The 27,724-nt window shown below is 42.0% G+C and overlaps 1 protein-coding gene across 3 annotated transcripts; it reads right to left on the reverse strand.

Moving 5' to 3' along the window:
- Positions 1 to 1,990: 1,990 nt before the first annotated feature.
- On the reverse strand, positions 1,991 to 27,566 carry APLF (aprataxin and PNKP like factor). Of its 3 annotated transcripts, XM_055713498.1 has the most exons (9): positions 27,477 to 27,566; positions 26,199 to 26,350; positions 24,665 to 24,795; positions 21,787 to 21,964; positions 18,741 to 19,129; positions 11,540 to 11,665; positions 9,061 to 9,107; positions 7,729 to 7,767; positions 1,991 to 2,960 (listed from the first exon to the last, which is right to left on the reverse strand). In XM_055713498.1, exons 2-9 carry the CDS (start codon positions 26,295 to 26,297, stop codon positions 2,755 to 2,757), a joined length of 1,215 nt encoding a protein of 404 aa, XP_055569473.1. In that variant the 5' UTR covers positions 26,298 to 26,350; positions 27,477 to 27,566; the 3' UTR covers positions 1,991 to 2,754. The 3 variants fall into 3 exon arrangements, with proteins under 3 accessions (XP_055569473.1, XP_014135419.1, XP_055569474.1); XM_014279944.3 differs by lacking the exons at positions 26,199 to 26,350; positions 27,477 to 27,566 and adding an exon at positions 22,400 to 22,579 and having other exon boundaries at positions 21,787 to 21,968; positions 24,669 to 24,796; XM_055713499.1 differs by lacking the exons at positions 24,665 to 24,795; positions 26,199 to 26,350; positions 27,477 to 27,566 and adding an exon at positions 23,620 to 23,741 and having other exon boundaries at positions 21,787 to 21,968.
- Between the last annotated feature and the right edge of the window lie 158 nt (positions 27,567 to 27,724).

Genomic DNA, 27,724 nt, shown 5'->3' on the forward strand with positions numbered 1-27,724 from the left:
GCAGCTCCCTCCCCTTAAGCCCCTGTCAAGGGCAGGTACCTGGGCACGGACCCCAGATGGCCTCCGCACGCCCTCACCTGCCGTGCCCATGAACAGGCCAGCAGAGGTTTGTCTCAACCCAATTAGTGATGGTCGGTGGAAAACCCCTCCCAGGGTCATGCCTGGGCTGGGGTCTCCTCTCATTCTCACCTGAAACAGTGTCTGTTTCTGAGGATCACTCCTCCAGAAAGACATAAGCCAAGGAGAAAGCAGCCAGAGGCTATGGCTAAGAAGGGTCAGGGCTTCAGGAAACAGGGTCTCACAGGATTAATCATCGGGTGAATGGACTTGTTTAACATCAGCATCTTCTTAACAGAAGAGCTGTCTAAAGGCCTTTAAATACTTCAAAGGATGCTACAAATCAAAAGGTAATTAACTTCTCCCCATGCTCTGTGTTGAGGACGGACACTCCGTGTTGACCAGGCTTTAAATGAAGGCAAGCAAAGGCATTTGAGCTCTTACAGAAAGAGTTTGGGGGCAGGTTGAGAGCTGCCTGTAGCACCACGAGATAAAAGGAGGGAGGAGTTACAGTCTGCAGCCCAACACACAGGGAACAGAGGCTTACACATCTTATAGCCAGATTAGTAAAGCGGATGGGTACCCTCCTCTCAGGTGACAGCTGAAGAGAAGCACTTCTTATTCACTTCGTTTGAAGTACAGTATTTAAAAATGCGTTTGCTGGGGAGGGGCAGGGGGGTAAGCATTTCACCAGTCTGGTTTTTTTCAGAGCAAAAAAGCGTGTATTACAGGGTAATGTGATGCAGGCTCTGCATGGTGAAATGTCACCCTCTGCCTTTTGGAGGCAATTGGCACAGACAGTCAGAATGTGCCTTTGATTAGTTCAACAATGTATTTACAGAATAAACTGTACCCAGAGCCAGTGTCACCACAGGACTACCTCTAGACTCAGCTCACTGAGCTGCGCTGCATTCCTGACTCACTGAGCAAATACTGGGTAACTTGACATTTGAGGGTCTGCTGAGCACCTGGGTACTCTCATCTGTATCTGCAAGAGTAGTTTCAATCAGGATTCCGGTAACCTGGAGGTACCAGTTCATTCTGCCAGAAGAATAAAAACGCATCCTGCTGTTAAGAAAAGGATACAAGAACAGGGAAATGCACTTCAACAGAGAGAACTTCAACCTACCAGCACAGAGCAGCTCAACGACGGCTTTGACTGTCCCAGTGTGCTGCTTTGGTCACACGCAAGTTTTTCAGTCCTGATCATGCAACATCAAAGTTTACTTCCAAACGTGCTTTTGTGATTACAGATCTGACTGGGAGCGTCCAGCGATAAAAAGCTATTTCTGCTTTCAAAGTAAAGGCTAGTAGCTCCCGTGAGCAGCTTAAATAGCCATTCACAAAATAATGCTGTGATATAGAGTGCTTTGGCTCGAGGAAGGTTATGGTCACAGAAATCACCAGACACTGTACAAAACACCAAACGGATTCTTTCTGCATGGAATAACTTTAGCAAACAGTAAGCCATTGGCCAACAGAAGGTGATGTTCTCCAAATTTGCAACAGCTGCCCATCCTAAATGTTTGTATTTTTGACTTTTACAATTTTTGAGAGAAGCTTCTGACACACAATTGGCAGAAGATGGTCCCCACGTCCAAAAGCGCCCAATGCCAGCTTGCAGCAACGGCTGCTGCATTTTAAGCAGAGCACAACAAGCCACCCAGCTGAAAAGCTTGAGTGTACCTGGACGTCTGTCTCCAGCTGCCATTGGGCAGGCATTCCCAGGGCAGCCAGAGCCACACAAGAACACTTCGCCCTGCAGAATCTCCATACTCTGCCCAAAAAGGTGCCAAATTCACACGGCTCCGGTCACCTGTCCTGAAACACACTAAAATTTTTAACTTACTTTCTTGAAAGCTCAGGCATGCTGTGAACACACGGAAGGGAAGATCTTCCAAGAGTCTTTAGAAATCACAGAGACACAAGCAAATGTTTTTTCCACAGTATGTTACAAGTTTAATTGTGCAAAAAACCAGTCACCAAGACTTCAGCTTTGTTGTGAACTGAACATAATTCCAGTGAGGTACAGGCATGGGAAGAGGTCCTACTGTAATTACAGCAAATACACCATAATCATTGTTTAGACAACCAAGCGGTTCGATAGGCTGATATACTGTTCTCAAGTGATATACACATTCTGTATTCAACTCCTGCACATCAAGAGAATCAAAGAAATGACACCCAAGAGGAAAGCCAGTAGCACTGCACTAACTCAAAAGAGCGTTAAAAAAATTTAGACAAACCCCCCAGTGATGGCCAAGAAGTAGTCTGCGATACTGCAGGTGGGCAGTGTAACTCCCCTTCATCCAGCACTGTATATACTGTCTTTCAGCAAAAGAAAAGGCTTTCCTAAGGCCAGTATTTCTTTCAAGCACTGCAAGAAGAAGCATTAACAACCTTTAAAACTGTATTTCAAACTATGAAATACCAATGGTGTTGCATAAGAGATAAATGAGGGGGGGGGGGGGGAACCACAAAAAAGTTTCAGAGCTCAGTCCTCTGGCTCCACCACTTAATAAAACAAAAAAACCCATATGGAAAAGAAAGGCATTGCTGAATCCCCTCACCCTCATTAAAATCCTCCTGCAGTGACTACATCACTGAGGAAAAAACAGTTTTCAAAGCAGGCCCCCTCCTTACACACCCATGTTTCACCATAACCAGTTTGGACATTTGTAACATCGTTCCATGCAGCTACTTTTTGGTTCTAACAAAGCTAGACGCTTCTTGCAAAAGCATTTCAACATCTTCGTTATCCTTGTCTTCTGAACTTGGTTCCCAGTCAGAGTCTTCGTCGGTAGGTTCGCACTCCTCTTCCTCATCATCTCTAAAGCTGTCACCAAGGTCATACTCATTTGGTTCATCATCATTGGCACCGTCTTTCTCCACAGCCCTTTCTCCTGTAGGGACAACAATGCCATATATTCATGAATAATAAATACAGAACTAAAGAGACCTTGCAGGGGCCATCTAGTTAGCCCCTCTCCTCAACAGGAGAAAGGCTCAACTAAAGCACTCTATCCAATGCTGACAGTTTTGTGTTTGATTTTCAAGACTGTTATGAAAAGCTGTATCATCCCTCTCTGACCACTTCTGCAGGGCTTACCAGTCTGATCAATTAAGAAAGTTCTCCCTAGTGGCTTTTCTTCCAGCACTTGGAAAACAGTAATCAGGCCTCTTCTGACAACATCTTCTGATATCAGAAGAAACCAGTATCAGACAACGTCTTCTGACAACTCTCCTTTCCTGAAGCAGTGGCATACACAATTTCCCTGGTCTTCTTCCTGTTACTTCTGTACCTAAACAAGGCATCTTTCTTGGCATTTAGCCCCTAGCTCTTTCTAGACAGCTATTCTGACCCTAAATTTTCTGCCTGCACCCATCCATATTTACTTAGGGCTACTTTATACTCTTGCGCTTTGGAATCTGACATGGCTTTGAATTCCCATTCACTTCCTTCCTGAGCTTCAGGTGAGCAAAGACAATCTCATAGATCACTCGCCTCCTACGCTCTCAACTTGGATCTGTGCTGGGTAGTCTGTGCTTCCTTTCTGAACACAGGTTAAGGAAACAACAAATGCTGAACACTTCTTTCCTGAGCTGGAGGCAGCCTACCCATTTCCCAGTTCAGTCTACTCTATCGCACTGCTGTCTCATCTGCTGCCTATCCATCTTCTGCACAACCTACACGTTGTGATTAAATTGCCTTCTGTCTTCACAGTATGTCACAATACTCTGTACTGGCAGGAATCAAAGACTTGGAAACCTCTATGTATGAGAAATGGATGCTGCTCACAGCATGTTCTTAAACTTTTTTTAGGCAGCTTGTCTTGCAGTCATCCTTTAATTGCTCAAATACGTTGGCATATTTAAACCAATTCCCAGAGACAGGGTAATCCTGCTTTTTGAAGAAGCCTTATCTACCTGACTTGGTAGCATCTGGGCAAAGTTGCCGCCATAGCAGCATTGCCTTCTCCTTTGACTTACCAGTAGCTGTGAACCTTTAACAAGTTGATTTCCACTGCTTTTGGACTTTGCCAGATGTGCACACCCATTGCTCTACCAGCCTATGCTACCTCCCTTTTCCCTACATGCCCGCAATTCCTAACTAGCCACCGTCTGTTAATGTTCCACTCATGTTATGCTGCCCTTAAGTCATACCCCTGAGTAAAGCTGTATTTGTTCCTTTTCCCCCCAGCCTCCGCTTTCTGCATTCTTCTCTCATCTGGAGATAACCTGTCAATGATCTCATACAAGTCATTTATCTGTTAGGCAGTTCTTATCATCTTTTATATGAAACTAGAAATGTGCCTTTTCTTCTCAGCTACACAACCCAGTCCAAATCAGCCATGTTTATATCAACCTCAAGTGTCTTCGCAGCTTCTTGAAACCTCGGGTCAGAGCTCCAGACACTCAAGCTGTGCGTGTGGTGAACAAGCAAGAACACCAGCACCTGATGTAGTCAGATCACATCCTCTGTCAGTTACATTTTTCTGCTAGTGGGAATGTTACTATTCCAGCATTATCTTATGGTCTGATTAACATTTTATACTCTATAGCAGCTTTCACCCAAGGTTTTCAAAAGCATTTACAGTAGCAGTCAAGTCCCTCAAAGGTACACAATTTTATGGGTGAACTGTGCTACAGAGGCACCCAATGACTACCTCGAATAGAGTCAGCCATGTGTGACGCAGCCGATACTACAACTGAGAGATATCCTGTGGGCAGCAATCTATACTGTGCACCACCTAGCAGAAAATCCTGAAAATGTCCAACTGTCAGTTTCAGCTGTAAGCCCATATGATGCTTGCTAGTTTACTGTTTACCAGACTTTAGAGGAAAGTAATCATGCCCATGTTTACCCATAACAGCAGAATTTCTTCTAAGAATCACGGACTATGTTGTGCAGAAGGAATTACGTCTCAGAGGGAGACGCTGAAACAAAGATGCTAAATACATTAAGAACAAAACCTCCCTTCTCAAACGAGGCCTGTGAGAATAGTAAGCCCAAGACCTGCTTAGCAAAGAAAAGCTGCTCTTACAGCACTGCAGGTATTTTACAACAGAAATAGGAATTCTGCAAAAAATACTGATGACTTCCATATGTTTCCTACAAATGTACGAGGAGCATACTATGTTTTTCATCCCCATCCACCAATGTGTTTAGATTTCAGCAGCAAATGACGCACTTCCGTCCAGGTCTTCTCACGCCATCTCTTTCTGCTATAGTCTCATTCAGCTCCACAGCCCCTGAAGCTGCTCATTAAGCACAATTCTGCCTTTCCCCTGTTCCATATTTATAAAGATGACCTTGAAACATTCTCTGAAAGTATGTCCTTTACGTGGGGAGAAAAAGCTTGCTGACCACCCCTTTCCACAGGGTTGTATTTGGAAATGACCTGATCAGCTTGCTAGATAACATACAAAGAAGTGTGTAGGAGAATTATGCATAGTCCATAGCCACAGCAGGTCGTTCATCCCAGTAGCAACAAGGTAGTAAGGTCATTCAGCAGTGACAATGTAATGACAACGTAACTCTAGCCTTTCTCCTTTTTTTTTTCCTTCGTCTCTTACAGCTATTCCCCCAGTAATTAGCCTTAGACTATTTCTCAGAACACAGAACACATTCTCTATGGGCAACTTGGAATCCATCTCGTAGCAATTACACTAACGATGTTAAAAACTAAACGTGGCAAGTACCATGTAGATGGCACCCTCCTTCTCTTGGCTGGTGGAGTTTCAGTACACTTGTACGGAAATTAATCCTGCTGTGCTTACCAGTGCAGTTGTGCCAAACAGCACGAAATAAAGGCTAATGGAACCCTGCCTGTGTGATCTTGCATGGCTCGGTACGACCGCCTCAGATGCGAGCTTGCTGAGTGCAACCTTTTACAGGCTTTGCCCTCAAGACAACTAAGCAAGCCAGTCAACAAGATATTGAGGGGAAAAAATAAATTTAAAAAAATCATCAAATACAAACAGAACTTTAACGAGTGAATTACCTTCTTCCCACTGTGCATGGAATATCAATTTTTCCCTGGTTCGTTCTTAGGAAGAGGAGTTGAATTTAACAGACTGAATTTCACTCCCACGTCAAAGTTTTACACGCTTACAAGAGAAGCACTTTTCCATCCATAGCCATACCTGGCTGACCACCTGCCATGAGCTGCACGCGCAGGATCTACCATTCCAGTAAGGAAGGTGTTCTTATGAAAGGCACAGCTACAATTTAAAACCTTCAAGATTAGCTTTAATTAGCTTCAGATATGCACACAGTCCAGCTTGCTGCATTATAAAGTCTTAACCACTCGCTGCACTTACAATGCTGCTAACAATTTTCACCACTCTACAATGCACTTTTCTGCAAGGCAGCGGCGATCAAGATGGGGCTCGTACTTGCACCATGGGATGTGGCAAAGCATACAGCTAACAAGTATGCCTCAGAACACGCTAGTGCACAGATACAACCACACCAAGCATTCAGTGGCAGCGAAAGTACACACATACATGATAAGGAAATGGGATGGGAAATAAATTTCTGAGTGGAAAGCAAGTCACAGAACAGAATGGAGGCCAAAACACTTTGTCTAGAAAACTACAGCTATTTGCACTTCAATTTACTTTCTCTAGAAGGCGTATCTCTCTATTTTGAAGATTTCTTTAGGAAATGTCCAGCCACACCTTGGTGATCTCAAAGACATCAAGTTAGTTCCCACTTCCACTCGAGAGGCAGCAGTTCCACATCCTCATGCCTTGTTCAGGCCAGTGAACGTAAAGACGGCATATTATCAGACTATCAGACTGCTCTTCAAAGCTCACTTTTAAATTCTTTTAGAAATAACAGGAAGCTTCACATTTGGAAGCTGAAACTGAGACACAAAAGATGCCTGGAAACAGACCTAAAGGATATTTAAAACTGGAGCCCATGCACCTGCAACATGTAAGCTAATATTATTGGCAGCAGCAAAGCAAGCTAGGTGTACTACTGGTGAATGGAGGAGATACTCATACACAGTATTACAGGTTACATTATCAAGAGAGACTACAGCTTGCCTGTGATACTACGTAATGCTCACTGATGCCTAGAAACTAAAGTTTGCAGGACACAGGCGTAGTTTACAGTGAATGCCGCCCCCAGCTGAAAGGCATTACCCTTCTTCTACACTTCAGTCCTAACAAGCCTGTAACAACAATACCTCAGAGTAAATATAAGAAAAGCTCATCACCACATCCACAGGTATCATTTGAAAGTTATTTCGAGGTCAATGCAACGCAGAAGGAATATCTCAATGTTTCAAGAGCCATCAGTCTTCATGGGGTAACCTTAACTAGCTGTGGATGAACTATTGGCTCCTTTCGTCCTATTATGAACCCTGTTTAAGGAAGGAAGGAAGAATTGGTTTGGTCACACTCGTCTCTCCTTAAAACATTTGTTTGTTTCGCTGCCCGCTTCCAGGGAAGTACAGGTGTGCTCAGCCAGGACGCCTGGCACAAATCCAATTCAGCACTATTACTTGTGAAAAAGGAAGCAGAGTTTTATTAAAATAACGACTACCTTCTCCTCAGGTAAGTGTTATCAAGCATCTCCAGCACTACTAAATGCCCAAAACCCAAAGCAGATCAGTTGCATCCCATGATGATGTGCCCGTTCATACCATCAGAACATACCATTTTTTGAAGTTCGTTGTCGTGTTCGTCTTTCAGTTACTAAAGAAAGAAATGTTATTAGTCAGGTCAGAGTACAACATAGCAATAAGGGTTATTCCTAGGGGTTGCTACAACAGAAGACTGACTTATTAAAAGAAATGCTGCAATGGTTGTGCTGTCTTCACAAGTGTAAAAACTACTCTGCTGCCCCCAAAAGACCTTTTTTTTTAATTAAATGATTCTTGAAAGATTACCCAGATGAACAACTCTTACAAGTAGGAACCATGCTGCCTGTAGACAAATGTCATCAGTACTGGTTGCGGTTTTTAAAGCAGAAAATTGCAGTATTTCAAAGCATTTAAGTATTTCACACCATTGTTTCCATAAATGCAATTTCTCCTTATTAACCATAGAACCATAGAATGGTTTGGGTTGGAAGGGACCTAAAAGGTCATGTAGTTCCACCCCTCCTGCCAGGGGCAGGAATACCGTCATAATCCTGATTTTTTAAAGTAAAATGCATTATCATTACATTTCCATAACTGTTCTGCTCTAAAGTATTGCTCTTTGCATTGGGAACTAAATTGGAAAAAAACCCTCCAAGTCCAATAATTGAGAAGAAGCACAAAAAAATGCAAAGTATATCTCTGAATTACCTAAGAACAGACAAAATGTAAACAGTACATTCCCCTGTGTTTTTCAACAAGTCTAGTTACTGGAACATATAAAGACTTTTAGAATATAAGCTCAGATTCAGTTTTAATTATATCCTCTCCAAGCCTCAACAGAACATCCATGCTATGGGGATGGGAAAAAAAGCTATAGAAAAAATTTACCGCAGTATCCATTTGAAATGTTGAGAAATACTTCAGTGTATTCCCTGTTTTCACTGTAATACTCCAGCTCCAAATGGAGGAAGCAGAATAGAGAGATCTGCTAAGATCACACTACACCATGCTTAATTTTCAAAAAAACCTGTTAAACTCATGAAAATAGCCACCGGCCACGTGGCATGTTTCTCAAATCCTAAGATACAAAGCATACAAACTACATCAATGGTGTCTGACCCAGACCATCTTGCTTCAGTTGAAAAACATTTAAAAAAGTGAATGTTAAGTGTGCAGCGGCCAAGCAACCTGAACTTCCTTATCAGTGTCAATGGCAGCACCTCATGCTTAAGAGCAAGGGCGCAGGGCAATACAGAGCAAGACGCAAATGCAGTGTTACTCACTTAAAGCATTTTATTCCAAGGTTTTGGCATCAATTACTGGGTTTGGGGTTTTCCCAAATTTGGGAAATTTGGGAAAATTTGGGTTTGGGGTTTGTTCAGCTATACTGAACAACTTGGCTTACCTGGAGGTGCACTGTGCTTGTATTCTAGCTTATGCTGTGGATTCTTCCTGCAAAGAAGAAAACAGCACAAGTTTGATTTGCCACCTTGTTCCACGCTTAACAAGAGCTCAGCAAGTTCCCAGAACCCCTTTGTATTTTGTGAATAATTTTAATTTCTTTTTAAAATAAAATTCTGTGACCAGTGCTTTAGTGCAGTGTCTCAGCATATCGAATGTAGGGTGAAAAAAAAAAAAGGGTTCAGTAAGAGTTCCTCTTGTTTCGGCCTTTAATTAAAAAAAAAAAAAAAAGCTGATCAAAACCAAGAGATGAGATAGTTCCCAAAGTTGTAAGATGAGATGCATTTGTTCAGCATAATAAGAACTGATCCAATTATTTACTCTCACTAGAAACGAAACCAGAACATGAACCTCTGGTGCATAAAGCACAATGCACGCCCAGTGCATCACAAGTCTGAGATACCAGGCAAAGCTTCAATATTCTGCAACATAAAGCTACAAATCACATAGTTTGGGAAAATTATTGCTTGTCTCAAAGTAGTATCACAGGGAAAGGACACAGAAGGATTGTTAAGAGAGATTATTCATTTCTGCAATATGCTGCTGCAATCCAGAAAGTTCAACATACAAGTGTGTATGTCTTCTATTAAAAAACAGCATCAATGCAATGAAAAAAATTAAATTAAACTTACTCTTGGATCTGCAGTAAATGCTCCCCTCATTCAGGCTGTGATCCAGGTCATAACACGCTGGTTTATCCCCCTCCACACACCCCCACCCCCCAAGCAGTTATCCAATGCTGTTCTAATATTTTAACTCGGTCCCACTTACATCGTGCTAATCAGTTGTGTTAGTGTATTAGAGGCTTTTCTCAAGGCTGCACGTTAAAATAGTTTCAGCTCAATTTACTGTTTTGCAGAAAATTAAAAAAAAATATCCAACTTTGGAAGAAAACTGGATCAGTTGTCATAATTTTTGCTTCTGAAAAGAATTAAAGCCCACTATTTAAGAATGACATACCACGTGACATTGCTTGAAACACAAGATTAATTTCTGTAACTGCAGAATTTTGGGGATATTTTACAAAACACCCTTGCTGTGAAGACCGCCTTGTAAAACTAGTTATTTATTTGTTTTCTTATTCTTCAAAACCAGCATACTCTTCAGTAGAAATACCTTATTTTCATGTCAAATAACGTGACAAATTCACATACTTCAAGTTGATTTACAGTTTTATGGCTACTGCTGTCCTAAAGTACATTACAAGTGCATTAGAAGGGATAGTTATCTGAATAAAAACATGCAAGTACACCTTTTTATTAAATACACTGTACTGTAACAAAAACAGTTGCCTAATTCAGTGTTTTGCAAGTATTGTCAGCATCAGAGCATTTGATCCCAACTCAAGGCATAGCATTTAGATAATTCAATTATGTATTCAAGTAGTAGCCAGCGGATAAAGACAACAAAAATAACATGAAAACCCTTCAAATGACACCTGTTGCTTCTACCCCCAAAAGAATAAAACACAGATTAAGAAAAGATCAACTAATGCAGCACAGGAGTTGTCTTACCTGCAAGGGGAGACAGTTTTAGTTCCGTTGTACTCCTGGAAAGCATGTCGGCAATTTCATGACCGGTATAAACCCAGATTTCTCCTCCCGAGATGAGAAATTCATCTCACAGATGTTTTTCAGATGAGAAATACTTCTGTGTTAGCTGAACGTAAGATGGCTTTTTCCTAAAAGCTACCCTCATTTTCTTACATTTTGGAAAGAACACGCTCTTTAGGATCATCACACTTCCCAGGAGAGAGAGAAAATGGTTTTGCTCAAGCACAATCTTGAACAGCAGCTGTTCGTTTCAGTATGCCCCCACAGAAGGGCTGTTGCCTCAAAATATATCCTTTTGTCCATTGCACCAATTACAAAGCAGTCATTAAACTCTGCTAAATAAAAGTGTAAAACCTAGATGTTGAGAAACAACTGGAACAAAAGGATCTTTTGAATCAACAGTGGTTAAAAGAAGCAGCAGTCTGCCATGAACTGGATTTTCTTGCTGGTACCTAAATTATGCTTGCTTACACATCAAATACAGATTAAAACAGAGTGTTTGTACAAAACCTCAACAAATATTTTATCAATATCTAAACTAAAAGTTACATATCAGGAACAACGCGTAACAATAAATTATTGTTTCTATACAAGAACAACAGTTTACTACATGTTGAAAAGTGAAAAAGTTTTGATTTTTGGGCCGCTGAATAGGTTTCAAAAGTCAAGTCTTCAGGTTCGCCAGCTGAAATCACAAAAAAAAATTTTGCACAGACTTGGGTGCTTTAAAGGTAGAAGTCTGTCCACAGCAAATTTTGGAAGGCCACAGTCGAGGTTTAACATCACTATCCTATAGTCATTTTGCAGCTCCAGGGGAGAACATTCTTAACCTGTAAAACAAGCCAAGCCATTTTGCACAGTGCTTCTTACCTGTAACAAGCCGTTCCATACGGACATTCAGGCCGGTTATCTTTGTTATCCTGAGTTACGATCTCTGTTTCATGATAGTCATCATCATGAGGGTGACTGAACTGCTGAAAGTGAAGGGGATTCTTCCTGCAAAAGACAAAGATAGATCAAGAACCGACTATTCAATTTTTACGCAAGAAGGTGGAGACGAGAAAGGTGTTACTGAATCAGTGACAACTCATTTTTCTGTGGTTACAGAAAGAGCAGCTTTTAACGTTTAACTTTATGCAGAATGTAAGACCTGCTTTCAGGGTAAGAGAAGAAAAATTTTGTCTCAGCACATGCCACAAGAGGTTAAAACACGAATTCTCCTATTTGCCACCAGCTTCAAGTTTCAGACCTCCAACACATACACAATCTACTGATGTAGTCATATAGCACGAATCTTACTGAGCAGCTTGCTCCGTTAGGACTCCCTCTGGAGCTATGCAAGTGCCGTACAAACCTCTCGCAAAGTCTCAGCTCAAGCTGCAAGGATCACCCATGGCAGCTGAGCAACTGCAGTACTGGAGACTTCCCACGCTCTCCGGTGATCACCTGTGAGCTTTAGGCAATACGTCTCAATCATTCTGTTCCGTATGAAAGTTACTTCTCACTTGAATACTTCAAATGCCAGCGTATTATTCCAGAGGGATGAAGTACTGAGGCCTGAGCAACAGGCCCCGACCCAAAGCTGACCTCTAGACAAACCCACCAACCAAACATTAAATATATTTAGTATCCAAACATTAGCGAAATATGCACGATCATTAACTATGTATGACCATCAGCAAAAGACAGATAAAATATAATCATTAGTGAAGATACCGTGTGTCCAGCCTTGCTTAGAGGCAGGTGGTCAAGGCCATGAAACCAGGTATTTTCTGTGGTTAAAATCCAGTAGATACAGGAATCTCCCTCGGGTCCTCCCTGAGCCCTGGCCAGGCTTTGGTGGGATCTGACAGGAGAGTGAAACCAGATGTTTCTGCATTCGAAATTATGTGAACTTGTTTATTCCCTAGCATAAAAGCTGGAGCCTCTCGCAGTGACATTGGAGACCTCACCCACCAGATGCCCTGCGTAGGACTTCCCAGCTGCCGGGACAGGCTCTCCAGATCCTTGCTGCAACAAGATCCCCAGCGACTGCGGATCTGGGTGATGGTAATGTATTAGGGCAACTGGTGATGTATCTGTCTTAATCACGACAGCTAACGGTGAATAGTAATGATCGGGTGCATTGCCTTGCTTATCTCTTTTACCGCTTGAATCAGGGTATCATAGGCTAACCCTTTTGTACATGCATATGCCTTATTTTCGGCATTAATTTGAAACAAACAGTAAAGCAAGGTTATTTTGTGTATTGGTGTCTGTGTGCCATCTACCGACCCTGTCAATTGGCAAAACACGGAGCAGTCTACTGGACATGACGCTGATGGTGCTCTCAGGTTTGCCTTGGCTACCGTGGCATTTTATTTGAAATACCAAATCACAACGATGACATGAAGTTGTACCGTAAGACACAACTCGGAGCCACACCAACGTCAGTGATGAGAGCGCATTACCAGCATCCATGACTTCGTGCTCTACAACACTTAGTCGAATCCAAGGTGAGCAAGCAGTGAATACACATATATGCATCATTCAAAGGCCTTTTCTACTGCTTCTAGGCAACAGGCTTGCATGCACACCGTACAAGACACGGCAACTATAAACAACATCACTTAGTGAAGATTTTCTGTAAAGCGATGTTAAAAAGAACACAGAAAAACACATCATGACTTCCGGAGAAATTCATGTGACAAATCAAAAGACATTACATAAAAATTATGTCACAGTGTGAACATACTGTACTAAAAGCAAATCTACTTTTCCCCAATGATTTCTTTTAGACACTTTTTCTCAAGCGTATTTAAAAGCAAGAAATGGGAGATGTTTTAAGAAATGATTTTCGAAAAGATATCCGCAAAATACTTCTGTGATTTACCACATTAATTCCCAGAACACATAATCTTCAACATGTTTGTGCAAATTATAGAAGTTACCTGCTTGCCTCAAGCAAGAGGAACAACTTTAAACTAGAGCGAGTACTGCTTTAATTTGTACTTGTTACTGCTGCACTGAGAAACACAAAGCCAGAAACATGTATGTAGCTAGCCACATACACAACAGCTCCCTCACTGACCACAGGCATTCCTTCCTTTAAATTCACAACCGGCTCTTCGGAACTTTCTGTGGAACAGTCAGTATTAATTTCAGCATTTCAACTAACAACATAAGAAAAAAGCTTTTGTTACAGCTTTGGCAAAATGATTACTTGAGTGCTGTGAGCTCTACTAACCATTCAGGCACCAAAAAAAAAGACTAGATATTTAGTATTAATACTTTACATCTCCATTTGCCTGGCACCTTTCATTCAGGAAACTCAGCAAGCAAGCTACCGATAAACTCTTCCATGAGTTACTTATCAGAGATCCAGTGTCCCTCAGATCTGTTTACACAGGTGACAGACGCCTCGTCCTGGTCTTTTCTGTTAATTTCTGCAGACTGTAGGGTAAGTCAATACTGTTTCACTAGATATCATTGCAAAGTTGCATCTAGCAGTCTTTTATTCCACAAGTTCTCAGGGAACACCACCAAATTCAGGCTGGCTGCCTACTTCCTTTGCCATTGAAAAATAAATGGGATGAAACCAAGTAATTTTAGAGACCGCTTGCTTTGTTTTCTAAATGCACAGAGCTAACTTACTAGCAATACTAGCTAGAATTTTAATTCGGTCATTTGAAACACAATTCATCTTCTCAAAGGGATACAGAAGCAGCTAATGCTCTGTGAAATCATTTTAATACTTATTCCTACAATAAGATCCTAGTCACCAAGGAAAGAAGGCCTAACAGCTGTCAATTAGCTAACCTATTCTGTTTTAGGTGACAGCCAGTTCCTTTCAAAAATTTACTTCAAAAGCTATTTGGCCAATACCAAACAGCCCTTATTGCAGGAGAGAAAAAAAAAAAGAAGAGAGAGGAGAGAAAAGAGAGAGAGAGGAGAGGAAAGAGAGAGAGAGGAGAGGAAAGAGAGAGAGAGGAGAGGAAAGAGAGAGAGAGGAGAGGAAAGAGAGAGAGAGGAGAGGAAAGAGAGAGAGAGGAGAGGAAAGAGAGAGAGAGGAGAGGAAAGAGAGAGAGAGGAGAGGAAAGAGAGAGAGAGGAGAGGAAAGAGAGAAAAGAGTATAGGAGGAAGCAGTAAGAAAAAGGAAAGGGTCTTGATGTATGCTTCCTATCACTGGGCTTCAGGATTTTTTGGGCCAGTGGATGATGCTCCTCAAATTATACTTTACCTTTGAAGCACCTTAAACATGTCCTACTTCAGATGCTCAGGACTAGAAAAAAAAAAATATCATAATTTATCTTACCTTGATGTGGATAATTTATACTCACTCCACTTCTATATGTTGTGCAACAATATCCAGCAAAATGAAAAGAAGCAGAGAAGTGCATAGCTTCTATTAAGCAAATATTATCCCTTCTTGCAAAAATCTTCTTCCTTTTATTGGGACTTTGGTTGGTTTGAGGGTTGTTTGGGTTTTTTTGAATACAAGAGATGTCAGTTGTAAGAGCACACCATCTTTCATGCTGGAAGTTGCACTCCAAAGTTATTTAGTTTTACAACAAAACCTCGCTGCATAGGAATATGTTATTAGTATGATCAAAAGAAAATCATTAAGCTTAACTTGCACAAAAATTAACCAATGAAGAGCCTATTTTAAGAATAAAGTTTTAGGAGACCTGCCTTCTCATAAACATATACAGAAGCTCTGAATTTGTGTCCTTGCACTTTGCGTTGCAGAAAATTACACAAATAATTACACAAGTAAAACTTAGAAAGTTCTTCAGAATCAATGCAGTCATCTCAAGCAGAAGCTGAGTGTTGCTCAGTGAAATATTCAAGACAGTTTTCATCGATGCAGCTCCCAAAAGCATCTTAAAAGCTTCTTCTAAAGCAAATTTAAGTGGTAAGGTCAGAATCCCTGGCTCTTCATAATCACACGCAGGAGACTCCTGCCATCTCAAGGGCTTATTTTCCCAGCCTACTAAAGAAACTGGTAGTGAAAATATAATGAATTACCAGCACTAGCTGTAAAGCCATGGAATTCAAGTCTGAAGTTACAAACACCTTACACACACCTGCGGTGTAAGTTCTAAATTGTAAGTCTTATTAGAAAACAGGTCTCAAAAAAAGACAGATGCAAGTCTTTAGCTGCCAGATGTACAAGCTTAAGGTGAAATGAAAAATACTGATTTTCATAAACAAACAAACAAAGATCAAAGTATTTCGAAGAATGCACACACAAATCCAAAGGTTGGTTGAGCGTGCCCTGCTTTGACAGTTCCAGGAAAGGTTCACACACACCCAGCCAGCACAGAACAGTATCACTGGCTAGCAAAAGGACAGAACCCTGGACCAAAATTGTGAATGACAGTTTCAGAGATGAGAGTTCAGCTGTATCACACCACTACTATGCAGCCCTTGAAATCAGGGGGTGGGTTCGGATTTGGTTTTATTTTTAATTCCCTATTCTTCTAACTTGGGAAAAACAAGCAGCAGACAAGAAAATGAACCAAAGACAGTATTCAAAGGGTCAGCTCCTTGACAACAAATATAGTCAGACATAACATACACAGAGCACTTTGCCTCCTAGTGGTAACAGCAGTTTCTTTCGATTTGGTAAAAGCTTCAGACTACCACAGAAAGGGAATCTCACACTGAGGAGGACAACAAGAAGAATCTCTGGAGCGAGAGCTGTGAATCAAGCTGGATTCTTTCAAAAGCAGTGGTTTCAAATTCATAAACGAAGAAACTGAGCTATGGGTTACAAAGTTATTTCCTAAATGTTTCAGCCATGTGTTGTGTAAGAGACGTCTAATAAAATCAACTAAACTAACATTTCATCTTTTCAGTTTGTGCTGTTCTACCAGGCACCTACCAAAGGTGCCTGTCATATCCAGAAGGCAAGTATCTCTCAATAGGAGTTCACAAAATAAAGACTAGAAAACTGAAGAGCATTTAGTTATTGGATAAATGACATTTGATGACTATGAAACCTCACCTAGAAAGAACACTTTAAGGAAATGGCTTGGTTACCAAAGCAGTCCTCATTTGAGATGTTGACTCCTACAGCACCTTGTGTCAGATGACACCTTTCATAAGGTGAATGGAAGGAGACGAAAACCAACCACTCATTGTACTGAAAAGAGCACTCAAAGCAGCTTCTCTTCCTTAGCAACTCTACAAACCAGGTTTTGCTCAAGGAAAACACCACACAATGAAAAACTGAATACGCTACCCATGTGTTCCTTCAAAGCGTCCATTCACATCACACATGCGTACATTTCTGTCAAAAATAGGGGTAACTGCAACGGCTTGCTTTACTCCACCATAGCCATCTCATCGATGCAGAATGACTACTTAGTATTTGCTTTTAATGCAAGCCCACCAAGACAGACTACAAAGCACCTTTCTTTGCTGCAAACAAGCAGGTTTCGTCTCATGACATTTCCTGAAGATCAGAACCGATGGGTTTGATACTTCCTATTGACAAATTTCTCCAACAAAGTAAGATTTTGTTATGTGCTATTTCAGAGCATTCTTTTTTCTTATAAAGCAACGCTTCCCAAAAGTGCTGCCGCCAAATGTTTTAGAATAAAGACCCAAGAAGAAATGTGCACATGCAGACTCCTATTCCATATTACCTGTAACTAAAACTTGCCTTCCAAAACATTAGGAACCCTTCAGCATGTCAGAGCATTACACCAGCTTAACCCCCACACAGGGGAAAACTTGTCTGAGCAAAAAGAAAAGCAGCTGGAGCAAACTAAAGGCTGCATTTGTACTACCGGATCAGCTTGACTGCCTAATAAAACATGTTTCCCTCATAATCATTAAGGGCAAAAATTGAGATGCGTGAAAGTATGCTACATGTAAACTTGAAGTCTGTAGTGTTCGTTAATGCGACAGCTTTACGCTTTTGATATACCGTTACCTGCAGCAATAGGCACACCAAATACATACAAGAACCCCTTTACTTGTCCCGGCTTGTTTTCTGAGCAACCTCAGGTTCTACTATCGCTCAAGCCGCTTGGGGGAAGAGGAAAAAAATACAAAAGCAATAATAGTAATAATAATTTCTTAAAAAATAATCACAGGCCCCCCTGTTTCCTGGATTAGCCTTATCTTTTGTGCTTCCAATGTACATGGATTTACCTGGAGCTCAAAACCTTCTCCAAAATGCAGTTTGCAGGTCACTGGTCACTTCCTAGCCTCAGGAACACCTCTAGATTCCTATCTTCCATTCAATACATTAACACACCACACTACAGACCTTTCCTGGGCAGAAAGAACTAGCAGGAGACCAGGCATGCAGCACTGGAGTTTTTTAACTTCGCTGCAACCTTTGTAGCGCACAAAACATCTGTATGACAGATCCTTCACCGTGAATCGAGGGGATATGAGTAGCAGAAAAAAAAAAAATAATATATTGTCCCTCAATTGAAGTATCACCAAAGACACTGACCAGGTAAAGGTACTGACCAGATAAGGGTTAACAGGGAGTTTATAAGTGTGTCTTGTTCGGGTTTTAAGGGGGGACCGAATGCTTTAAAAAAAACCCAAAAGTGCAGACTGGCCAAGTTATAACAAAAGTAGTTCTTCATTATTTAGGGATAACAAATAGTAAGTATTTTCAATATTCAGATCACAAAGCATGCAATAACTTCATCTTTCATAAAAATTTCAGCTGCTAATAAAATAAGCCTACAGGGTCTATGTTGGGCATTTCAATCATTTACATCTCTTCTCCCTGCTGGTACATGTACTCTACACACAGCGGGGTTTCTTTCTTTTCTTTTTAAAGTGGACCTTTGTTCCTTATTTCCTACGACACTGCATTGTTCAATTTGGTGAAGTAAATCATCCCTTGTTGAGGTTATATTGGCAGTTAGCAAGACATCCTGGCTCCTCCTCTTAGACTTTTAGAATTCTTGTTATGCCATTGGTTTCTCATCAGTCCCCTGTTTACCAAAAGATCTTTTTCAAATCAAAGCTTGTAACCACTTTACTGTTTACTCTTCTGTAGCTAACACAGTACTTCTTAATAACAAGCCAGCTTAAGCTAGTTTTATTTTTGCTTTACCTGTAACAGCCTGTTCCATACATGCAAGGTGTCCTCTTACGCTTGTTGTGTTTGGAGCTTTCTGAAGTATCTGCACTTCTGGTTGAATCAGAAATCTCAGTCTTGTAATCCAGATTTGCATCAGGCTCAAGAATCCCTTCCTGGGCACCAAAAGATTGGGAAGTCCTGCCCCAGTCAGCTTGTTGGCTTGTAGAACCAGTAATCTGCTCTTTGTTTTCTGTTTCCTCAATTCTATTTTCTTTACTGGAGATCTGACCTACTCTTTTAGACAATTTACTATGCAGCTGCCTATCTTTTTTTTCCAGAGAACTTCCAGGGGTTTTTGTTCCAGTCTTGCCATTTCCTTCCATGTTTCTCATGGTATTCTCAAGAGGAAATCCAGATGCATTCTGTGGAACAAGGTTACATTTTGAAGGACCTGAAAATGTACACTCTTCAGAATTAAAAGCTTTAAGGTAAACTCCGCCTCATCATTCCTGTTTTCAAAGTGAGAGAATCATAGAAGAGCCCAGGTTGGAAAGGACCTCAAAAGATCATCTGGTCCAGCCTTTAAAATCTTCTACTCCACTTTCCAAACTCAAGTTAGCTGCTAAATACACCTGCTGAATGAAAGGCTCAAGTTCAGAACACACACGCACTTTAAAGGAAAACTTATTCTAGAGCTCCTGTCCTCAGCTTCAGTTCCCTCACGACACGGTCAGGCTCCTCTCTCACCACCTCGTTTGTGAATAGTCCAAGGACTTCAGTTTAAACTAACTTTTGATTAGAAGTACTGCTCCTGAAAAAGGAATGCGGATTATACATGTGACAATACAGTAGCCTCTATAAGAACGTACCCTCCTATACAATAATCAATTTCAATCCCTTAAATAGCAAGCTAGATGGAAGATATATATTTATCTATATGCAGGAGATACAGGGAATTCATGACACATACCTTGAGCTTAATCCCACCCCAATAAATCTTAAACGCTTCAGCTTGTGACTCTAAATCATAAAAGAGTTTGTCAGTAGACACCATTAAGTAAAAATTTCCCTTTTGACAAATACTGCATTTTAAATTTTGGAACACACGTACGCTGAAAATAAGAGATGTGTGCTTTAGAAAAAGGATACGAGATACGTAACCAAGACAAGAGTACTGTCCCAACAACTGAGACGTCACCCAGAAGCAGACCTGTATCGAAGGCTGAACTACTTTGGTACATTACCAAACTATTCAAAAGTTTCTGCTCTCTACAGTTTATGATCTAAGTTCCTCCTCCAGGAGATGTATACTTAGTTTACATGGATGTGTTTGGCAGAGCTGGAAAATCAGGTGGCAGTTACCTATTTGATTTTGTTCCTTTCAATGCAAGCCTCATAAACTGTTAACCAAAACCCGAGGCAATTACATTTGAGCAGCGGTGTGATTAAGAAAGGGCAAAGTCAGAATTAGTATCAAATGATCCAGACAGCAGCAGATTTAGTAAGTCGGCTTGGAGACAAAGGTGACTTTTTTTATTAAGACTCCCAAATTAAGGCTCAGTAAACAACTGCCGCTTAGGAAATAAGCCTTCATTTGCAAAGCAGAACTAAATGACTCTAATTTGCCACTTCCACTTGTGACTTCTCTGCTACATACTTCATACTACGTATCACATGCCTGTATTGTATGTAATGAGACTAAACACTTCCACAGGTATGATGATGACTAGTTAAAAAACAGGTCGGAATCAAAGAAAACCAAAGACAACAGCGCTACTGGCACTCATTATGACACGTGTGTGACCTCTCTGCCATCTGGTGGCTGCTGGCACTTAAAAGAACTAAGAATCTTTTCAGTTCCTACCCTACACTACATTTTCTCAGTTGCCTTCATTATGACAGCAGCGGCGTGATTCTGGTTTTGATATCAAAATTCCAGTCTTTTAGAGCTCTCTAAGATTATTACTTGTGCTTGAACTAACCTATTATTTTTTCTGCAAAGTTCTGAAGGCAAGTACACTGTGCTTCAGATAAGAAATATTTCTAGAATGATTAGGAGAAAATAAGTAAGGCTTCATACAAGCTCACAAGTCAGAACACTTCTTCAGATAAAAAGAGCCACTACTTTATATCCCAACTATCCCGAAGGGTACGCTCGCCAGGAGTAATTCATTTCAGCTAACCTTAAGATTTAATTAAAAAACAAAACCCTAAGAGTTTTCAGTGTCAAAATCCACAAAGCATTATCAAGTAACGGTATTTTAAGTGTTTTATAGATCCTAGAACAGATCCAGGCAATTCTAATGCTAGAGATTAGAAACACCTCCCCCAGGCTGTTCACTTAAAGGAAAAGTCAGTGAAAGCCTCAGTTTGCTCTCACCAAAATACTGTTTCACTTTGGTAACGATCCTCCTCTTTTCATTACTAGCAGCATTTCACTGCCTATAAACGCAGCTGTAATTTGGGGACACACAGAGATTGACCAGCTGAAGTGTCTGTTCACTTATTGCCACAGAGCATTTTGGATTTCAGATTACTTTTTCTTGTCTTTCCTTCTTTTTTGACTCAGATTTTGAGATTGTGGCATAAGCACACTCCATGCTACCTTTCTTCAAAACGCAGCAGTTGCTACGCCATGTACCATCGTTCCCTGACCATAAAACTTTACCGAGAACAGCACGAGTTTGGGCAAAGTCCAGTACCACATTACATCAGTGTCATACCATCACCTACCCCTAAAAGGTTCTCGGAGAAAGAAACCACACACCAAGCCACTCCTAGGACCAGTACTTTGGCCCATGTCTACCAGCCTCTTGCTGTAAAGCTGAAAAGTCTGGTATTTCTGTGGAACTTTGGGAGCCAAAGTTCCAGATCCCAAGGAAGAAGTGCAAAAAACCTAGTCTCATGAAGGCTTCCACCACCCTCGCTATAGAGCTCTCCAATGGACTGGCATTTCAAAACAACTGTTGAACAACAAATTACAAGCAGAACACACGTAGACCCAGCCTTCAACACCACACTGTGAACTACAGTCTCAGTTTTTGAAATACCACGGTTCTTCCCTGAGCCAAAAAATTACCTGAGATGAAGGGACAGGCATGGAAAGACAGCTCCTTTTCCCTTGATCTTGCTCTTCACCTTCAAAATCCTCTGCAGTTTCTTCAGAAGCTAATCTCTTTTTCTGCTGCACATTTACTTCTGGTTTTAATGACACCATATTACTTTTTCCTCCTCTCCCTTGGCCTTTTTTCATTCTACTACCTTAAAAGAAAAACAAAAGGGTTCTTTTGGAATGCAACTTTTTACAGTGAAATCCTGACCACATTAGAAATCTACATCTGCGCTGAAGCAGAACATTGGGCAAAAAGCATGAGAAATAGCAGTGTTGGGCATGTGCTGTTTCAACCACACATTTTTCATTTCCTGCTTACAGGAATAAAAAGCATATTTTAGAATGAAACAGATGCTTGAGGGGCAAATTTGGAGGAAAACAATAAATATGTGGCAAAGGATATTCGGGATTGATGTATCAGTGCCACTGACAATTTCATTTACACAATAGGAGCGGATCAGTAAACTACTCGGTCCAAGGACAACTTTTACCACAGATCTTTTGTGTTACTATCACCTCAGATAACCACTTTATGCACACAAACATCAATTAGGACACAGCAAAATCAGGGTATGCCCACCTGCCTAGTCACCCACATCACAGCCCATTATTTCATCGGCCAGTAACCAACAGAAAGACAGCGAACGTTGTGCCTCCCATTGGAAAGCTTCACAGCTCAGAAAACCGCAAGATCTCTGTCCTGAAGTGGTATTTCTGGATACACAGCTGGGAGACAGCCAGGGCCATACAGCTCCATCTGCTGCAAAACGCATGCAGAAGGAAAATACTTGATGCCATTTTGCAAGACTTCAAAAACTCTCCCCCTTCAAAAAATAGCCATGTGCCAGAGTCATGTATACAAAGCAAGGAATGTTTCAAATTTTAATGTTTGACTTCAAAATCACAAACCAGTGTTACCTTCCCAGTAAGAAGACAGACAGGGGGAGAAGAAAAACAAAAAAGGGGCAGCCTTTTAGATTTACTCTCTACCTTTCTACCTTCCCACCCAATATCACCTTAGAAAGATGCAAACTGTTTCACAGTTTTAAGGAAATATTTTAGATTTGCAGAAGAGATCGGTTGTTTTATTAAAGCAGCCCATCCTAAACTAGAATCATTCCCTCACATAGGGATTTTTTAAACAGCTCCAGTAGTGTTCATACATATCCCTAGCTCCCCCAAGGTCAGGCCTTCAACAGCACACAGGTGTCCCTGGCCCACACAGCTTCAAATCTCTACAGCTACCTGACCAAAGCGTTCAGCCTTTGAAACAAACATTAGATACACACACATATCAAAAATTACAGTACTTGCGGAGACAAAACAAACGAAACCCCTCACCCTACACACATACACCCCCTCCAAACGCAAGAAAGCAATCACGCTAGCGCAGGACTAAAGACAGTCAGCAGAGGTCCTCTGGTACGTGCAATTTTTATATCTGAGGGAATAAGCCAGCAGGGAACAGTCTAGAGTTTGAAAGGGGAAGTAAGGGGGGGAAATGAAATCATAATAAAAAAAGTAGTTTCTTTTGCTTCTTCTAATTTTCTCAAAATTAGCTTCTGAGGAAAGGAATAGGCAGGGTAATCAATGGCATACAACTAATGTCTTTAAGCCACAATGGCCCAGGTCAATCTATACAGACACCTGCATTTACTATAGGATGTAAGAAGCAATCGGTCAGGCACCGCATGAAACACTTCTGCGGGCCTGCTTGGGCATTACACCACCTCAGCAGAAACAGGAGGTGGAAAGAGAGGCATTAAACTAGCTGTCGGACACAGAGGAGCGGACACACACCCGCCTGCCACAGTTCATACACTGAACACTGACTACCGAAGGAAACTCAGCAGTTAGCACCTAAACCACCTCCCCACAGAACAGCAAGCAGGGTGGGGCACGCCATCTTCAGTACAGAGAAAGACAGAAATTCTGGAGGAGTATTAATGTACGTAGTCATCATCCTCTTGTTTCTTGAGTCCTCCGGTCCCCGTGGTAAAAGCCATCAGAGCAGTAAGTGCCTTGCCGGAAGTTTGTCAGAGAATGTCTAGTGGCAGTTTTAGAAGTCTTCACAAGCTCCCAGGACCAAAGCCAGACACGCTAGCAAATTTTCTTGGGATTGTACCAAAGCTGCACCCTTGTGTCTCCCGTTGATAGTAACTTCACACAGTATTCTGCTGCCGCTACCGCTGATACACAGCAGCAGCAGTTTATCGTACATTCAGCAGTTTCCTTTTGCACAACAAACAAGAGGGAATGCAATATTATTTTAGCCTCATACTGGTAAGAAACTACTACGCTGTGATGAATTACTCCTCCTACGAAGTAACTTTGGACTAAATGATCAAGTTTGATTCAGTCACAGCTCAAAAACTAACACACAACACCACCCAAAAAACCCCACCTGCAAAACTTGTGAAATCAGAAGAATCTCACTTTAGAAGGGCAATACATGAGTGACTTAAAACGTTGAGAAGGCTTGGAATTAAAGGTACAGAAGCTACCTACAATTTGCACGGTAAACAAAACAGGCGAGTTTATAGGAAAGGGCTCCCAACACGCAGCTGTCCAAAGAGAGTATGTTACCTGGCATTAAAAAAAAAAACAAACACAAACCAAACCAAAACAAAAAAACCCACCAGAATGAAACCCAACTGATCAGAAAGAGCTCTGTCACACCCAGGACTGATGACAAAGGAGGCAGAAGTCAGTCTCTGTTGGCTGCCAGGCATGGAGCACGGGAAGAGAAGTAACAAATTAATACTTTCTACCACCACCATTACAATTAAAGTTATATCAAAGCACATAAATATATATTAGTATGCAAACGTACTACACTGCAAACCTACCTCCTTCCGTTAGAGGCTCAGAAATCCTCTGAACCAGGAGGTCTCTTTCCAGCATCCAAGATGGAAGCACTCTCTTTCTTTGAATAGATTTTGATGGTTTGCTTTCATTATCGCCAGAAAGAGGAACCTGAAAAAACATTTACTGTTTAGTACCTTTTCCCAGTTACAAAAGAGGGGAGGAAAAAATAGATCACAAGTTTGTACCAGTTATGCCCTTCAAATGCAGCCTGGACAACTACCTACTTTTTGGATGGTGTCCATTGCCTGAAATTATTTCTTTTTTTTCCCCACACTTCCCCCTCACTCAGAAAAAACAACATCTATAGAAACCTTCATGCAGTAAAAAAACCTCCTTAGACCTTTGGAGTAAATATCTGAAAGGCTACAAACTTAAGTTTCATAGAAGAGCCTTACCAGCACCTTGCTATAGAGTTTCCACATGTAGAGGTAAAGACAAACAGCAGGTTTAACAAACAAACACTTATTTGTCAAAAAAAAAAAAATTCCCAACCAACCAACTAAAAACCCAGAAAAGTCTTGCTACCCTTCTTTCAACTTACTTCTCTAGAAATGAACCACACTCTAAACCTTGGCTGCAAAAACAATGCAAATATACCAAAGTCATGTTCGACACATATTTCTTTACTGCAAGTAATGCTATCAGTTTGAATCTTTACTTACTAAAAGGTAAGTAGCCATCCAGGGATCTCAGCTACAGTAAAGGCTGATACTTCATTTGTTGTATGTAGTTATTATCTACTATACAATGATGTTGACCAACGTGTCCCTTCTAGCTGGATACACAACAGAAGATCTAAGAAAAATCCCACTTGCTCCATACACTATTTATCAGACCGTCTGAAAGCCACTTGACTTGGTAACATTTTCAAAAAGCAAAAGATGGTTTTTTTGAAAACTCTGTTTTGCTGGACAGCATGCTGGCTACCAGAGAAAAACTGGAGGGTTGGTTGTTTAGCTGTGTGTTTGTAATGGATCTTGACAACACAGCTCCATCACAGCTGTACGACTCAAATGAAATAGGCTGCTAGGACACAATAAACAGACACTATTTACAGGCAGCACAAGGTATCTACAGGGCAACTACAGGCTCTCCAGAGAGACATTTTAGAGGCTTCTAGGCTGGTTGGAAGAACAGCCATTCATTCCCCTGGACCTTCACAAGTACTGACAGGGCAGTAACTGATGCAGACCACACGACTGAACTGGACTTTGTTCTGTAGTACTGAAATCAGCTACAATATTGTTAGTTCAAAACATTCTTGTAGCAATGGCAATTTTTTTATATTTGAGAGAACGAACTACTGCAGCGTAATTATCATAAACAGAAATACACAATAGAAATGTATTTATATACTTGTATAGTATGGCATCCCAATCAATAAAACAACAGATATTTTGAGTTCCCAATTTGACCGTTGTAATTCTCAGGAAAAATAAAAAAAACATGCAACACCTTTTTAATTTTCAACACATGCTTACAAACATTAAATTAAAAAATTAAGCACTCACCAAACATCTGGAAGTAGCATCATTTTTTCTCATTTTTGCGGCTCCCTGTATCTCAGAGCTGGAACACGCTGCCTCTATTAACAGTGGACTACAAGACATCTCAACAGGATAAGCAGTTGGTGCTTCTTCTGTACCAGCCTCCCGATTTTTTTCTAAGAAATCAAAATCATTTTTAGCTAGTCAAACTCATCACAAATGTAAACACGTACTTTTTATTCAAACACAGAAGTTGGTCTGAATGCCATTAATTTTCCATTGGTGCACTTGTACACTGAAAACAACACACTCTTGCAACAACTTATCAAGGAAATAAACATGCCTGCCTTTCTGCCTTTAACTGAAAGTATTGTGAACAAAATGTTTTCCAGTCACTGCTGACCACTACTGTAGCATTTTGATGTTTAAGCACAGAATTTATGCTAGTCACTGCCATGACAAAACTTTGAGAAAGCTGAAATCACAGCTTTCTTGTGAAGCTATGCACCTTCCCAAAATGTAATTCTATACTAAAAGTTAGGAAATGTTAAGATACGGTTTTCAGGGTCAGATGCCCAACAAATCCAGCACTCCTTGGCAAGTTCACTCATGGAAGGCTGCCAGCATGCAGCGCTGACACCACGTACTCAGTTGCTGGGTTTAAAAGCTTCAGAGGCCCTGTCTGAAATGCCTTTCAGTCACGAAGCGCACCATAACTGCAACTGGTTTTCTTTCAACACTCTGCCCTTCCACTAGTCAATTCACTAGCAGGAAGAATGGGGTGTATGGATGGGACGCCTAATTGCTGCTGGACTCACTGCACAGCACCCCTCGGGAGCCACTGCCGCCCCCCTCAGCGTCCCGCGTTACAGGGAAGGCCCTGGCTGCCCAGCCGAGCTGCTCATCGCCTCCCGGCGAGAACCACCAGCGCCCAGGCCCTGCCCCCTCCAGCCAGGCCCCCCCAGGTGCCTCCCGGGAGCTTCCGGTGCTGCCGGGGCTCCCCCCGCGATGGTGCCAGCCCGGACCCGGGGCTCCAGCCTGTGCCCCTCTAGAGGCGGTGAATCAAGGCACAACAGGCCCCTGGCCTGGGGGGAGAGGGGGGAGAAGGTATCTGCCTGCAGCACAGCTCCGACCTGCACCCTTCCCCTCACGGGAGGCCGGGGGGGGGGGGGGGGGGGGGGGAGGCGAGGCGGCAGCCGGGCCCCTGGGAGCGGGAGGCCGAGGGGGGAGGGCGAGGCTGCAGCCGGGACCCTGGGAGCGGGAGGCCGCGGTTCTGCTCTGCACGGACGGGCCGGGCCTCACCTCAGGGCCGGGAGCGGCCGCCGCCGGCGGGACGGAGCGCAGCCCGCATGAGCCGCGGGCGCCGCCTGATGACGCAACGACGTCGCGCGGCGCCCCAGCACCCCCTGCGGGCCGGGGAAGGGACAACCCCGCCCACCACCACCCACCCGTCCGCCGCTGCGGCGTGAGGCGGCGGCGCGAAGGGACATGGCGGCGGGCGGCGAAGCGGGCCCGGGTGCTGCTGGCTGCAGCCACCGCCGTGACAGGAG

Source organism: Falco cherrug, chromosome 6, assembly GCF_023634085.1.
Source record: "Falco cherrug isolate bFalChe1 chromosome 6, bFalChe1.pri, whole genome shotgun sequence".
Classification (NCBI taxonomy): Eukaryota; Metazoa; Chordata; class Aves; order Falconiformes; family Falconidae; genus Falco; species Falco cherrug.

Excerpts from the sequence above, each read along its gene's own strand:
- APLF (XM_055713498.1), bottom strand. The coding sequence starts at position 26,297 with ATGTCTTGTAGTCCACTGTTAATAGAGGCAGCGTGTTCCAGCTCTGAG. Across the intron at positions 9,108-11,539 it reads TATGGAACGGCTTGTTACAG|GAAGAATCCACAGCATAAGC; the intron begins GTAAGAAGCACT and ends TCTTCTTTGCAG. Across the intron at positions 2,961-7,728 it reads ACAACGAACTTCAAAAAATG|GAGAAAGGGCTGTGGAGAAA; the intron begins GTATGTTCTGAT and ends TTGTCCCTACAG.